This window comes from Photinus pyralis, unplaced genomic scaffold (genome assembly GCF_008802855.1).
Source record: "Photinus pyralis isolate 1611_PpyrPB1 unplaced genomic scaffold, Ppyr1.3 Ppyr1.4_LG3b, whole genome shotgun sequence".
Lineage (NCBI taxonomy): Eukaryota > Metazoa > Arthropoda > Insecta > Coleoptera > Lampyridae > Photinus > Photinus pyralis.
In genome coordinates, this window is record NW_022170510.1 from 14,516,773 (window position 1) to 14,534,149 (window position 17,377).

Consider the following 17,377-nt stretch of genomic DNA (forward strand, 5'->3'; position numbering starts at 1 on the left):
GCTTTACGGCTTGCGTATCCACAGCTTCTTCAAGCTTTTTCGCCATTTTTTATTATACCTGCAATATAATTTAAAAATAGGAAATACAATGAAATCATATTGACGTTATACTCGAATACATGTCTAGTTAAGTGGGGGTGTTTATGGAAGCAATTAAATGAAATTTCATACATATACACTTTAAATAAAAGCAAAACTAACATCAGGTTTAAAATTTGGTTTTGCACATGCTATAGCCATACCCAGGAGCTCGTTTGCTATATTTATTTAATTTTTTCTTTTATAAGGGCTATTTTACAGAATAAAAGTTAGAGTAATCCTTCGATATTTCGTTAATAGTATTTTCCCATTTAGAAGCTATTTTTGACACTCAAAAGGTAAACAAAAGATCTTCCGTTGAACCTTTGAATATAAAACATATTTTATATTCAAAGGTTGAACTAAGAAAGTTACATGACAACTGCATTACACGTCACTTTCGCGCTTTAGATTGACTTGAAATTTTTTCACACGTCATGGCACTCATGGGCGGCGAGACACAATTTGCAAAGCGTGTAACTTTTTAATAAAAAGCGAATGCCAAAGGCGTGTCGAGGTAAAATATGCGTTTGACAGAATGTTTACAGTAGCCGCTTTGTTGGTGGAATTTAATGTATGCAAACATATATATTTTATATTATGGAGCATAATTAGTTAACGAAAATAGTTCTCGTCTATAATTTGAATATGAAGGTATAAGGTACTATTCTAATATTCAACATTATCTGTGATTTATCTACTTACGCATCCTAATTGATTGATATGTTACGTTTCCATGTAAATATCAAAGGAAGATCCTTTGCACGTGTCTTTTTTTTTAAATAAATAGGTTTAAAGTGCACACAGCCTCTGCAGTCTACTAAAACGTTTAACTGTGACAAAAGGGCTTTACTTCATACACAAAATAAATAGCGTATGACGTTATATCACATTATTACCTGTGCCTTCTACGTTTTTCGTTATCATGCTCAATCTCTCTAATATAGTTAAAACTACACTACTAAGTGGTTTGTGACTGGTTGATCCAACTTCTCGTATTTGCAGGGCATATAGTAAACGAGATTTTGATTTGTCTCTTTAAATTTGGGATAGACAAATAAGAATCTCATTTACACTAGTGCAATTCATAATAGTCACAAGTCAAATTGATATACGTACATTTAGGAAACCGTTACCTAAAAATATTTCGAGTTCAATTAGTAATTTTGTGGCGACCATTAACGCCAATCGGTACATCCTAGGAAAACAATATAAGTTGTTGTCTAGGTGATAAAATTTAATAATTAATAATTGATTCATTCTGTTCATGTTTCAAAATAAAAATAGTTCCTATTCCTGTATTATGTAATAAAACACTACAATTTAAATCTGGAAATTTGCACACCAACATGGTTTTTCATGATACATCGAAGGAAAATATTATCATGATCGTCGCACTTCCGGTTTTTCCGGATGTGAATAGCAAATTGTTTATTTTAAATAGAACACCCTGTATTTTATTGCATTTTCCAAGTCTACAATGAAAATCTACGTCGTTGGATAGTACCACATTTCCCTATACCCAGCATCAAAGGTTTTCAAGTGATTCAAGACTTTTCCAAAATTTTTGTCGTTTGATTTCCTTTAGGGCCCTGTACCTATGACTCCGTTGACTTCAATTTCAAAAAGAAAATTATGTTTAACGGTCATAATATTATAAAATCTGAAATAAAACGGAAAGCGTAACAGCTAGATATAGGGAATGTCATAATTATTCGATGTAGAATTTTTCTTTGACATTTGAAAGTGCAAAAAAATAAAACAGGATTCATTTGAAAAAATCAACTTTTAAGGTTTGAAGTTATTATTCCCCTTTTTTATTTAATACACAAACGTATAATCACTTATTTTTATATTATTTTCAGATTTTAGGATAAAATGGATTTTATACATTCGAATGGAACACTATTTAAGTCATTTGAATGGTAAAGCAATTACTTATGACGGTTAAAAGCTTTGATAATAATATAGCGTTAAATTTTTAAACGGCATCTTTTCAAATAGCACACTAAATTGTAAAACCTTGCCCATTTAACCTAATCATCATCTTAAATAATACCATTGAATAAAAATCCGATACAACTCAATACCGAACGATCCTCGAGATCTTCACACATACAACATTTTTACAATACACCTTAAGGGGTTGATTCTGTCCCACTAGATTAGCATAGCTTGTAAAACAAACACAACAAACCGCACATTCATATAATGTTCTTTGTACCAAGAGTTATAAGAGAAACCCTTTTTGGAGGTTTGGGCAGTTTTTGGGCTGTAATAATTAGAATAGTTAGTATTTTATGTTTTTGTAATCAGTGCGGGAAGTGTTGAATTACATTTTATTATCAATAAACCCATAAAGAGCGTTTCAAAAAGCGGCAGAGCACCTTGGTGTGACCCCACGGAGTCATTGGATTTGATCCATTTTCAATTGGCTTGTTACATGTGGTATATACAGGGTGATTCCTATAGTACCTGCCACCGTTTGGGAGCGTATAGGGGGTGCCTAGGGGAGTATTTTGATATAGGACACTTGGGGTCGGAAATCTAAAATAAGGGCGCCAGAACCAAATTTATCTTCTGGAATTTCACGCCTGTATGTAGGCAACCCAACCGACCGACGTTTCGCGCGGAGCGATGCAGAGCGAGTTAGCGCGAGGAAGCGACATGGGAGGGAAGGAGGGAAAACGACAGTCAAAAGCAATAACGTTTACAAGTGTTCAACGTGGCCACCGTTGTTCTCAATGCACTTCCTACATCTAGCCAACTATTATTATACTATTGCCATAGTGTTTATTCACTTGATACGCGTCGTTGCAGACGGGATTTCGTGGGTTTAAACAAAATTCTGATCAAGTGTCAGCCACACATCGCCGCCTGAGATCGCTCCGTGTGCACCGCCGGCCGGTTGGGTTGCCTACCTACAGGCGCGAAATTCCAGAAGGTAAATTTGGCTCTGGCACCCTTATTTTAGATTTCCGACCCCAAGTGTCCTATATCAAAATACTCCCCTACGCACCACCTACACGCTCCCAAACGGTGGCAGGTACTATAGGAATCACCCTGTATGTTAACTGAAAAGTTTGAACCGAATAGGTTCAAGCGTTTGTCAGAGACCGAGAGGCGTGACCCTACGGGGTCATTGGATATGACCCATTTTCAATAGACTTGTTACATGTGGCATGTAAGTCTACTCCGCAAAGTTTGAACCAAATCGATCCAAGCGTTTGACAGTAATTATCGTGTTCACGGACAGACGGACACCATCGACTCCCCCTATAACGCTTGCATCGCTTTGCTCTGCCTCTTAATAACATTTCTGCACTAATAGCCCAGTAAAATCGGCTCTGAAATAATGAGCGATCTAAAAGTACAATCACGGAATCAGATGTTTATATGCTCAACGAGTTCTATCAGTGAAAAATTCAACTTTTTCTGGTGGTACCAAACTTGTAAAATTGAAAAAAACCATACAATTTTGAGCGCGCGGAAAAACGTGTTTCTTGAAATATTTCATCAAGTTACAAAGAAACTACAAGAGCTGTAAAGTCAAACCGAATTGTCGAAGCATAAACACCACACATGTCAGTGATTCTTGAAGGAAATTTCATTCACTACAACCATCCACTTTTACGTTAAAAGTGCTGAGGAAAGGTAGATGAAAAGTTCGGCCGATAACGTGAGTTTTTTGAAAACTGTTCATCCGTAGCTGGAAAACGATGAGATTTTTGAAACAAATATATAGAAACAAAGTTGTGGAAAATGTTATGAGCTTTCCATTTTGATAAAAAAAAACTTTTGCTTACGACTTCCCATTTTCGAAATATAGGCAAAAAACCGTAGGTACATTCAACTCCCTCGCCAAATAGTTCCGCTCTTCAACGTTGTCTGCCAGGACATAATCCTCATCTCCGGATTGGCAGACAATTATTTTTTGTGTGTTTATACAATAAATAATTAATATGCAAAATTGCAGCCTTGTATCTATCGTGTGAATGTACTCTTCTTTATTGCATCTTTGAATCGACACGCACGCTAAACGCACCAACACCGGACTGGCAGACAAGTGACAACGCTTACTACACTCAGTATGACACCTTCAACATTTGACAAAGTTTCAGCTTTGTGAAAATGACGCTAAATCCTGTTCACGGGCTCCCTATCTATATATAATAGGCGGCTAAGGGATTTGACGGTGCTTGCGATACTCACTTTCAAGTTGTCCGTGAACTGAACTCGTGCTACAGTAGATTTCGCAGGTACCTAGTTAGAAAACATAAAATCTGATAGATTTATTTTAATTGTAGCTATTGCATTTAGCCTCCTATAGAAGGAATAGTTTTCTCGCCATTTAGAACTCAGCATCTTTAGGATAAAAGGCACTGAAACAAAAGCAAATTTCAAATATTTCACTAAAAAGTGACTGATAGTACCTAATAGTAATTGTGCTATAGTAAATTATACAGATAATAACACACATTTTGTTTTGCAGTTGCTGTTGTGGTCGCATTTTTTATCTGCTGGGCACCTTTCCACGCTCAGCGGCTTCTCGCCGTTTATTTAACGTCAGCAACGCCCGAAGATCAAGCGACTTTCATTAAACTGTACATTGTCCTAATGTATACTTCGGGAGTGCTTTATTTTGTTTCTACTACTGTCAATCCAGTCTTATATCACATAATGTCAAAGAAATTTAGAGAAGCTTTTAAGGTGAGTTATTGATGTATCCTCTTTTATACATTGTGCGAAGGATTTTTTACCTATGTCTACCTATTCTCTCCTTTCACTTTAAGTTAGGACATTTATTCTATAAAGTTTCTTTTTATATTTGTATTGTAATTTAAGTTTAAAAACACCCAATAATTGCACCAACAACTCTGATAATAAACAAACAAAAACGTACCATAATTTATCTACTTCGCGTATTAATAATCTTCGCAGGTAGATATACTTTACAAGGGTGAATCAAATATAAAGAAGACTTTATTTTTAATATTTTTTTTATTATACATAAAAAAACAATTACAGGCTCTTTTTCTACATATTCTCCTGCTATCGAAACACATTTTTCCCAACGAATAGGCAACTTCAAATTCCGTCTCCCTAGAACGAACTTAGTCGTCACGTGTCAACAGTCAATTGCGCTCATAGGCTTCCACCTCAGCGTCATTGTTGAATGTTTGACCTCCAGAGCGTCCGAAAACATGAAAATCACAGAAAGGTCTGGACTATAGGAAAGATGCTCCAGTGTTTTCCAACCGAGGATACCGAAAAGATACTACGGGAGACTTAATTTGGGGTCAAGTGTGTCAAAATTTCTTATCCGGCTAAACGGTTGAACCGATTTGACATAAAAACATAAAAGGGCAGAATTGCGCATGCGCAAGTGGGGCTGATGTTACCTATGCTAGCCACAGCAAATTTTTGAAATAATTCTTTGTTATTATTTATTCCAGTCCGAATTGAATAGTATTCATAGCTAAGAAAGACGACAACGTCCGTTGGGTCAGCTAGTTTATATTGACGGAACAGTCATTGTAACATTTCATGCAATTCAAAACCTTTCTTAAATTTTTTCTATGTTGTTTTTTATTATAGGTAATCTATGTACGTAGGAAATTATAAGAATTACACTTGCTGATGTAAAGCAAATAGGTTTTAAATTGTAATGAGGAACGGAGGAAAATATGCGCATTTAATGTAACGACTATAGATCGTCTCACGTAAAAAAGGAATCGGGAGAAAGTAGTGTAACCTCCCACTAAGTTTATTGTTCATCTCAATGTCGCTGTGCTTTGAATAAAGATAGGTATAAAACTGGTAATTATTCGGGCCGTTGGAACCACCCTCTAGACTCCCAATGAATGAGCGAAGTGTTTATAACCGCATAGATGTTTATAATTTGAATGGTCAACTGTATAAGCATTAAACAGATTTGTGTAGATCCAGTGGCGTACGATATTTACTGATTTAGAGTAGCTACTCATTACACAGATAAAAACACACACTTGCAATGCTGACTTTTCTTTGAAATATTTATAAGATATAATTACTGTTCATGCCGAATTACCCTGTTAATTTATTGATTGACCTTGCCCAGTTCCATTGGGTGTCAGTTTCTCAAATGCAGGAAAACACTGAGGTATTTATTTAATATTGTCATTTGCAACATAATGATCGTTTATTAATCATTGCATTTAATTAAACCTTTAACATTTGGGAAAGTTAGGGATAATGTTGATATGATAAATAATGATTAATAACTCATTTGTAGGGAGCTCATGTTATTATAAATTCGGAAATTTACTTCTTCTCTTATTTATTTGCATGTCATTTATCCGATTTGGAGCATCTAGTGCTATAAAATCATGGTGTATGATAGTAAATGTCGAGAGTTAATTTATAATGTGCTTCAGTTTATGAAAGAGGAGGCTACGAATGGTGTGACAATTCCAATAGGATGTGTGTTGGAACGTTGCTGCAAGGCGCTGGGAGTTTCCAAAAACTTGGTATTACAAGTTCAGGAAGAAGGAAAGGAAATTCAAAGTGGACAGAAACAGAATTTTACCACACCAAGCAACAAGCGCGTCAGAAGCAGTTCAAAATCTGTAGTGGACCAACACACTATTGACTTTTTCAGGCGGCACATCCACAATTACCACATAATCCACAAACAACAACCTACATTAGACCGACTGCTAGTTTCCTTGAAAGAGGATGGGCTGTATCAAGGAAGCAAAGCTTCTCTTGCGAGATTGCTACCAAAAATTGGTTTTAGGTAAGTGTAGTTATTATTTGTATCATCAGTAGTATTTTATTTTGCACAATTTACGCTACGTGCATCATTGCATACCGTATGGTCCTTTTACAGACGCAACAGCTCTATTATGGATACATTTTAGAAAAATGTTGCAAAACAAGTTTTAATTCAGTAATGGATGATTCATCGCCTCGTTTTGTTAATCGAAACGGTTCTTTATTTTCTTATTTGCCAACTATAAGGACCATATGGTTTCAATTTCAAATGTGAGTTTATTAATTCATGGTTTCAGATGGCAGAAAACCGCGGATAATCGCGCGTTCCTCATGGAGAAATATGATGTTAGAGTTGCCAGATTAGCATATTTGAAGAAAATATCATCATACCGTGAGGAAAAACGGCCAATCGTATATTTAGATGAAACCTACATCAATTCAAGCCATACTTTGGCCTTCTTCTTGGTCAGACGGAACTTCAGCGGGATTACATCCACCAATAGGGAAAGGTCCACGTTTAGTGATTTTACACGCACTGCATGAGGGTGGATTTGTACCAAATGCGTTGCTAATTTTTAAATCCGGAAGCAAAACTGGAGACTACCACGATGACATGAATGGAAATAATTTTATGAAATGGTTAGAGGAAAAATTGATCCCAAATCTTCTTCCAGAATCTGTCGTTGTTATGGACAACGCAGCTTACCACAATACACTCTCAGAAAAGAACATCGTACTGTCAAATAAAAAAGAAGAAATGCAACGATGGTTGGATGAGAAAAATGTTCCCTATACGAAAAAGATGACCAAACTGGAGTAGTATGAGGTAATAAAAAGGCACAGATCTCAGTCTGATACAAAAAAGTATACTGTTGATTCTGTATTAGCAGCCCATGGACATTCAGTTTTGCGACTTCCGCCATATCATCCCGAATTGAACCCCATTGAAAGAATTTGGGCTTATATTAAACAGTGGGTTGCTTCACACAACACTACATTCAAGCTGGACGATATTAAACGGTTAGCAGAAACAAAATTTGCCCAAGATTGTGCAAGCGTCATACAATCAGCATGCGAACATTCCAAAAAGGTGGAATCTCAGTTTATGGAATCAGAACATGTTCTTGCAATTTCCGTAAATGACGTAATCATTGATTTAGGCGAAGATGACTCTAATGAAAGCGATTTTTATTTTAGTGATGATGATTGATAACATTAGTATACAATCAATAACATCAGATTGGCAAATTGTACATATTTACCATTACGTAATAATAGTATATTATTTATCTTCATTTGTAAAATAAACTCTCGCTAGTTTAATAAACGATCATTACGTTGCAATTGAAATTATTTAATAAATACCTCGTGTTTTCTTGCATTTCACAAACTAACACCCAATGGAACTGGGCAAGGTCAATCAATAAATTAACAGAGTAATTCGACATGAACAGTAATTATATCTTATAAATATTTAAAAAGAAAAAGTCAGCATTGCAAGTGTGTGTTTTTATCTGTGTAATGAGTAGCTACTCTAAATCAGTAAATATCGTACGCCACTGGATCTACACAAATCTGTTTAATGCTTATACAGTTGACCATTCAAATTATAAACATCTATGCGGTTATAAACACTTCGCTCATTCATTGGGAGTCTAGAGGGTGGTTCCAACGGCCCGAATAATTACCAGTTTTATACCTATCTTTATTCAAAGCACAGCGACATTGAGATGAACAATAAACTTAGTGGGAGGTTACACTACTTTCTCCCGATTCCTTTTTTACGTGAGACGATCTATAGTCTCGTTTAGTTTTAAGGCTGGGATTGCCTGAAAAGAGAAGTACCCATAGTAAAGGACAAAGTTTTTTTCGTTAGACTGTGCTGGTACCTAATAATGAATAGCGTAACTACAGCAGTTTTCTATACAACTATATATTTAAATCATTATATACTCTCTTTAAGTGGGCCCCAAACAACACAGAGGGAGCTTTAAAAAAATGCAGTTTGATTTGCATAACCACACGACAAGAAGATACAAAACACAAACGCAAGGTCGTTCACGGCTTCTTACAGACTGCTAGGTTAACAAAATTATAATTAGCTCTCTACCGCATATAACTTGAGGAGAATAATGAACCGCTTGTAACGTAACGTATGAAGCAAAAATCGCGTAATTATTGGCAAAATTAAGGTCGTAAAATTGGTTTACAAGTGGCGACAGGGGCTTTTTGTTTGGAAGGACCCTCACTAAAACTCGCGATTCCTTCACTTAACGGTAAAACGACGACATTTCTAAGAAAACACCTTTGGAAATTCAATTCTTTTTCATTGTTACCATTGAATAGAGAGGTTTTTATTCAATGTCATTACGAAGTGTGTTTGTTATACTTATAACGATCCTAGTCCTATTCATATAACAGGCAACGAAGACTTTGTAACTAACGAAATGTTATTACGGTAGAGACGCGTTTTGACTTTTAGGACTTGGAAAAAGTTCAACCATATTTTCGTTTTTTTTTGTATTTTTCTTTGAAACGATAGGGAAATTTCGAATTAGAACAAGCAAAAGCTTTTATGGAGAATGCATTTTTGTCAAAAATTATAGTAAAAGTTTTTCTTCTTGTAAAGTCATTCCGGTGACATACGGTATACCGATTTTTTTTTTATTTTTTAGCCGTTTGTACCTAAATATACATTTGTTCCCCATGTCTTACATTCGAGGGATGGTCTTTTGTAAATTAGTAATATACAGGCTGATTCAAATTCGAGGGCCACCATGGGTATCTCGGGAACTGTAAGAGATATGTAGGTAGTAAATTTGGCAAAGTTTTGTATTTTGATGCTTAACAAAAACAGTTTTGAAACGGAAAATTCTGACTACTTTCGGAGATATCCGGAAAAAACGAAATTTTGAAAATCGTTTTTGTTTTTTACTGAAGTTATTTACAAAGATATTTAATAATAAATGACACATTATTATGGCCACTTTTTTCCCTCTACAAGATGCTACTTTTAAATTTGAAGTTTGGCGTTTCGTCTCCGGTTAACTATCATCATTGAATAAAAACACTATAAGAAGCCTAACGCTTATGGAAGAAAGCGCGACAAATCCCCTTGCACCCGCATTGGTTGTGACCACCGAACTCTCTTTGCGGTAAATAGGAGGAAAGCAAATTCTCATTCTTCTCAGTTCAAGAATCGACACTATTGACAGTGTTCCCATTATATTCTCAGTTCAATCTCTGTCGCGCTTTATTTCCACGGGGTTAGGCTTCTTATAGTGTTTTTATTCAATGCTATCATCAACTTTGTTTCTTATGGAAGTAATTTTTACTTTTTGTGTCATTTGATAGAGAATTTTTTTCTGATTTCAAAAATGTACACATCAATTTTTTTAATGTTTGTAAAATATCTTTTTTTGCCTTTGTCTTAAGTAACGTACGTAAGTAGTTTCTTGCGTTTTTACGAATTAACGTTATTTCTTATTAAAAATAGATGATGTTACCATCAAGGGTAACTTTGTCAAATGTAAACTACCTCTACCTATCTCTTATAGTTCCCGAGATCCCCATGGTGGCCTTCGAATTTGAATCACCCTGTATAGGTCAATTATTACACATTACACTAAACTGACTAAACTAATACTAATATGTAATAGGTTCTATCATTGAATAAAGAGCTTTATGGTAATATAATTTGCAACAAGGTATGAATTATAAATTACGGTATTTTAATGTGCAATAAGCAAAGATAAAGAATTAAGGAAGACTGTCAAACAAATCGCATTACAAATAAACACCCACACAAGGTCGCAGCTTGCCAGACATCAACAACAATATACAACAGCCCTTTGTTCTAAAAATAACGTAAAATTTTGATATTTGTTGTAAAGGAATGTTACCAATCCCCATTTCTATTATTTATTTCATAAAACGATAGGTAGAGGAGGTACCTCTTGCAATGAATAGGAAAGAGAAACCAAATAAATTTCGAAGCAAGTAGTTGACAAAATAAATATATACCAGTGAACGATCTTTTTCTTGCTGTCAGCAAATTCTACTATTACACGCACGCTCTGTTCAACCTTGAAAGAGAATCGCTAAATGATTTAACATAGGCAACTTACATAGCCTGCTAGTTCTTTTTGCTCGTAGATTTTTGTCTTTTATTATCCCCATTACACAGTACTATTAATAGCCTGTAAGGAATCCAACTATGATACTTTTTATAATCATTTTAGGAAGAAATGATGAAAACTATTTTCATGAAGTTCCGTGAGATGCCGCCACCTACCTTTCCGATCCATAGATATATAAATACATAGATACAGCCATACCCCTACATAGTTCAAAAGGACGTACCATCTATTACCATCACTTTCGGCACATTAATTACATATAGCGCTATCCTTTATAGAGGTACCCTGAGCATGTAAGACAAGATTCGCATTATTTATTATAACTGTCAATCAAATTGTTAGCACAAATCACACAGAAAATATTATCAGATTTGAGACTTTACAACATAAATAAACCGCCTTTTTATTTATTTAAATCGCATACCAGCAAGAAATGATACATTTAAAATGGAAGATGTTAGTTAGAAAGCTGGCAAATGAAGAATTTGAAAAAATTACAGCTGACAACTGGAAGAAAGTGTGTGAACATGTGGAAAGTGATTAATTTAAAAGAGAAGTTATATTGGTTGATGTTTCTGAACTTTATAATAAGTGTTAATAATGACAGTGGTGATTCGGATTTGTCAATTTCATCTGATGATGATTCGGATTGTGAACTTTTACAAACGTAATGAATGTTCACTAAATGAGTATTATCACCAATTGCATATCATTGTTAAGATGTTGTATTTATTTTAAATAAATGTACACGTGTAGCTTATACTTACTACAATTAGCACTATAATTTCAAAAAGAAACCCCACCGATTGGACATATGCCGAGAGGTAGGCAAGACGCGTAGCGACCAAAATTTGATATTGCATGCACACACAGTCTATAAATCTCGTTTTCCTAAGAATATTGCACGGATTCTTCTTTGTGATCATGATACAAACGCGCTGCATCAACATCATATATAGTCCAGTAAAATTAGTGCAATTTTGGACAAATAAAAACATTAATTGGTAAAGATCTGATTTTTGGTATACACATTTATTGGGACTTTCTATTGAACATACTAAAAGTCCCTGTCAAAATCTGTTGCGCTCGAGACGCCATCTTGGAAAAACAGTGCACTTTTCCAGTTTTTTGCCCATGTCTCGGCAATTATTACTGATACGAAGAAATAGTTTACATGAAAAATATAGTTTACTAAATTCCCTATAAAAAAGAGTATTTACATTTTTTTGTATCTCCAGTACATTAGCTGTAATCTCACGTTGAATATGTCACAACGCGTTTAGGCCCCGTATCGTAGTTATAGAAGGAGGCCGTCTTTTTTATGACTACACCGATAGCTGTAACAGAGCCAAATAATGAACAGAATCGTCGTGCGATACAGCATTCTAGCAATGACATAACATTTTTTTTCAAAAAGATAAGCGAAAATGTGTAAAAGTGTTGAAGCAACGAAATGATTTCTGAAGCTGAAGAACGCCCTTATCTGCATAAGTATAACGTGCCTGCTAGTAAGAGATATTAAAACCGACATCGTTATCAGACCTTCAGAATTACCTTGACTCTGTTCGGACACTGAAGGCTCCCAGTCCACACTCAGTGCTCACATTGAAGATGAAGTTCTATTGAGAGAGAGTTTTATGAGAAACCTTATTAAACGTGTCTCATACCAAGCTTGGGTGCGACGACTTCGCATATATAAGAAATACGGGTAGAATTTTCAATGAATTTAATGATTTGTAAAAAGTTGTAAAAAAATATCTGCGCGACTGTTTCGAGAGCTCAGGCTACTTGATTCCCTATTCGATATCGGATTATAGCTAAAGTATTGGACATACAAAAAAATGTTAATATGCTTTTTTATGGGCAATTTAATAAACTATATTTTTTATCTGAACTATTTTTCCGTATCAATAATTGTTGCCGATATATAGGCAATAAACTGAAGAAGTGCTCCTCTTTTCCAGGATGGCGCCTCGAGCGCAACATATTTTGACGGGGACTTTTAGTATGTCCAATAGGGAACACTAATGAACATGTGTACCAAAATTCAGATCTTTACCGATTAATGTTTTTATTTTTTCTTATTTGACTGGACTAATAGGCCAAAATAATAATTGGAAACGAATTCACTTCCTGTCGCAACTTAATCTCCGTTACCATTACGCCTAAAACCATGCAATTAAAATTAAAATGTTGAACATAAACTTTACCCACTTACGGTTTTTTTTATATTCTGCAAGCCAAATTCACTGCAGCACCTCATACCAAACAAGGTAAACAGAGCCCCAAATTTAAATGGCGTAATTCCATCTCATAAAACTATTTCAGGAATAACAATTACGGACGCGTCTATCATTATGGCAAGCACTAATGCCATTCGTATTCAATTGATAACGCAATAATTACATAATATTTAGTGAAAAAACCGCCCATCATGTTTAGGGCGAATATTTTTAGTTGGATTTGATTTCGCGCGATCGTGAGATGTGTCAACTGTCAGCTGTCACATGACTTATGGGACGCGCTAAGTTTGTTTTAAGCGTCCGATTCGCGTACGACATAGTGGTTAATGCAATAAAAAGAGATAGAACATGTTTCTTCTTGGTTAGAAAGTAATGGAGAGATGTACAAATTTCTTTGATATGTTTTTTTAAAAACCGAGGTACGTTTGTTAAGGATGGCTGTATCTAGGTATTTATATATCTATGTTCCGATCATATCAAATACCACTTCCCGTTAGTCCCTTCCCGATTACCATTTCCAAATATTCCCCCAAACGTAACCAGCCGTTGAATATAAAAGCGAGTGTCCCGTCGATGAGAGGACTGATTGAGATCACCTTCCTATAGCTCAAAACCTTTTACCAGAACCACCCTCCAGATCTCCTGCTCTTCCTGAAGCTTAAGATCTCCTGCTCTTCCTGAAGCTTAGGCCGGTGCTTTGTACCAAAGGCCTAAATTTCGGACCCTGTTATATCTTACCTGATCCAGAAGCTTAGGCCGGTGCTTTGCACCTACGGTCTGATTCCCGATAACTACTTCCAGAAGCCCACGGCTGGTACTGTGTACCTGGTCAACTTCCACACCTGTTATTCTAAACCTTCCCTCAACTGTTGATATCTTAGGGCGGTACTTTGTACCTAAGTCCTGAGAACCATCCTGCTTTAGTACTAATCCCTATCCAGATACTTTTTGTTGAGTTAATTAAAGAATTTCATTTTATTACGTCCAGTCAATTTTGTTTAGAACCCGTTTCATTTTTTTTTGTATGGGAATTCTATATAGGTAGAATCCCCCATAATATTATATTAAATAATAATCAATAATGAATAAGGTCACTCACCTATTGTTTAAACATTCACTTAATTACTCTTAATTTATTTATGTGTTAATTATCCTTCCGATTGTTAAAGGAATATAACAAACCGAAGCTGAAACACCCAGTGTCCAGCATCCACTGGAAGTGTCGCACTGACCGTTCAACTTCGGTCCGATCCAGTGACGTGCAGAGGCAGTCCACAGAGGCGTACCTTTATTTACATTATGATTTAATTTATTATTTTTATTGAAGAACAATATATGTATTAAGCGATCTCCGCTTTCCACTGGTTTTACTACCAAACCCTGCTGCGAATTGAGCTACCCGAACCAGCACTTGTGCACTCTCAATTTTCCAACCCCGATGCCCGTAGCCGTGGAAAATTGGGAGCGTTATAAGCCTAGTTAAAAAGCAAGAACAACTCCATCGCAAGATAAAAGCGCTTATTTCATATCTTTATCGTATTTTTTTACTGACTTCATAAAACTCTTGATGGCACCCTGTGTCAGAAAGAAGCTACACTGTTGACCGCGATATTAGTCACAGCTGCGTAGTTCATTTCCATTTCTCCAGTTTACATGCCCATTTTTCAGAACTCCATTCACCACTTTTTTTATGAAAACTTTTGAGCTTCACATGAATTGCCAAAATATAGATAAGTATTCACGCTACCGATCCCATACACTCGTATTGCTTAAAATGCTCCCTAATTTTTTCATTTAATTCCTAAACTATGAACTCTTTTGACGCATGTTTTCTAGATTTTTTAAACATATATTAATGGACAAAATATCAGTTTATATTGTATGGAAACTATGCTCTGTACATCTATCTACCTAATACATATTTTTCCGATCATATACACCCCTTGCTTATGAAATGGTGAATGAAGTTCCGAGGCAATGCACGCCCCATTGAATTACATGTGCATTACCAATTGCCTATATTCTCAGTGTCTTTCAGGGTGACCTTGGCAACGCAATATCGACATTACATTGGCGTTCGTAGGCTTCGACGACTTTATTGCAGTACAGAAAACTACACTCTAATCGATTCGATTGCCGTGTTGACTTCCCACTTAACATCAAGAAAGAAATTGTTACACTGTGATGTAGTTCTTTTACAATATTCGGAAACAGATTTCAAAAAAATTTCTCCGTTCTCCATTTATCGTGTTAGCAGTCCGGAGCAGACAGAAAGTATAACTTATATACAGGGTGACAATTTGAAAACTTACCACCCCCCATATCTTAGTAAATAAACGAGATATTTAAAAAAATCAAAATCCGTTTCGGTAATTCGGAGGGGAATCACAATGACATAGTTGGCGACGCACCCCCTCCAACCCCCTGCGCCCCAGCCACCCCAACTTTTAAATCTTAAATAGTGACCCCCATGTGTGATACGTCGTTGGAAAGCTCTGAAAAAATGCTTTTCAACCATACCAAATAGCATTACATTTAGGTTAGTAATTATCGTGCAAATCAAAAAATAAACTAATATGATACATTTGAAATCTATCGTATTTAAAACGCAACCGGCGAACATAGACGAACTAAGACAGAGAATAATTCAAGAATGTCGAAATATTGCAAAACCAACATTTGAAAAGGTTCGACAAGAGTTTGAGAATAGATTATAACTGGCGATCAAAAATGAGTTGCTGTCGAGTCGGCTTTGGAAGTTCAAGTTAAATACGATTTTCCATGTTTATTTTTTTATTTGCACGATAATTACTAACCTAAATGTAATGCTATTTGGTATGGTTGGAAAGCATTTTTTCAGAGCTTTCCAATGACGTATCACACATGGGGAGTCCCTATTTAAGATTTAAAAGTTGGGGTGGCTAGGGCGCAGGGGGTGTGAGGGGGTGCGTCGCCAACTATGTCATTGTGATTCCCCCTCCGAATTACCGAAACGGATTTTGATTTTTTTAAATATCTCGTTTATTTACTAAGATATGGGGGGTGGTAAGTTTTCAAATTGTCACCCTGTATATAAAGGAGCTTTTCAGCCTAAAGGATTGCGCATCTTAAGTGACGGAAATAATGCATATTTTTGGCACAATTTGAGTTATTGTTAAATCTTCGCGTTTTGATTTTAATTATCAACCATCGTACTATTACACTGTGTTACCATATAATTCATTTTACATTTGGGAAATGTGACTGAATGCGATCATTAAAATTGCAATTAGCTAGATTTTAATGATGTTTAAGTGAAGCAAAAGAGCTCTTTTAATTATTTCTACTTTAAACTCCAAAAGTAATTTATTTCTAAAATAACTTTGTATTTATTTTTAATTTACAACTTAAAATATGTATATTTCTCTTATATATTTCTAGATAAGGAAACTGCGAATATCTCCTGAAGGGATGCTGATCCCGTTTTATAAATAAACCGTTTCATGTTGCTACTTTTCATGTTTGTTATACGAATATTGTGAAAAAAAAGACGGCAAAGATTATGAATAGCCGAATTCTTTTGGTTTGATTTAACTTTGATAGTTAAATTTCTGTACTCAAAGCTAACCCAATATGGTCTTTTATTCAGTTTATTTTAGAATTTCATTCGTCTTCTTTTTCGTACAGAATGAAGTTTGTCTTTGAACATTTCTGATGAACGCTATAAAATTATAAGATCCCTTTAGGTAAACGTTAAAACTTCAGCGAATGCTTTTTACATAAGTAACTTGTAGGTAGTTATTCCATTTTGTTGCGCCGTTCTTAGCAATTCAAACTTCCAGATTACTATACGCAATATTCGACAAATTGAAGGTGAAGCTTGTGTTCTGGAAGTTATTGTACCTATCGGATTTGAGACCTTATTTGGTTTCTTTAGTCGTCCATCAATTTATTATAGAAGACTAGCTGACCCGACGAACTTCGTACCGCCTTAGAGTTAAAAATCCGATATAACTGAATACCAAACGATCCTCGAGATCTTCGGACATATACCTATACATCATTTTTACAACACACCTCTGTCCCACCAGATCAGTATAGCGTGTAAAACAAACTTTTGAATGTAGTTTTGCCTTTATTCGAGGTGCGTACATACAAAATTTCATGCAATTCGGTTCATAA

The 17,377-nt window shown here is 35.4% G+C and overlaps 1 protein-coding gene across 4 annotated transcripts in view; it reads left to right on the forward strand.

The window, feature by feature from the left end:
* The window catches only part of LOC116166683 (pyrokinin-1 receptor-like), a 141,450-nt gene that overhangs the window by 109,311 nt on the left and 14,762 nt on the right, over positions 1–17,377 (forward strand). For all 4 annotated transcript variants that reach the window (XM_031481728.1, XM_031481730.1, XM_031481731.1 and 1 more), the window contains exon 3: positions 4,571–4,788. In XM_031481728.1, the coding sequence (XP_031337588.1) occupies positions 4,571–4,788 (218 nt within the window). The remainder of the gene's footprint in view (positions 1–4,570; positions 4,789–17,377) is intronic.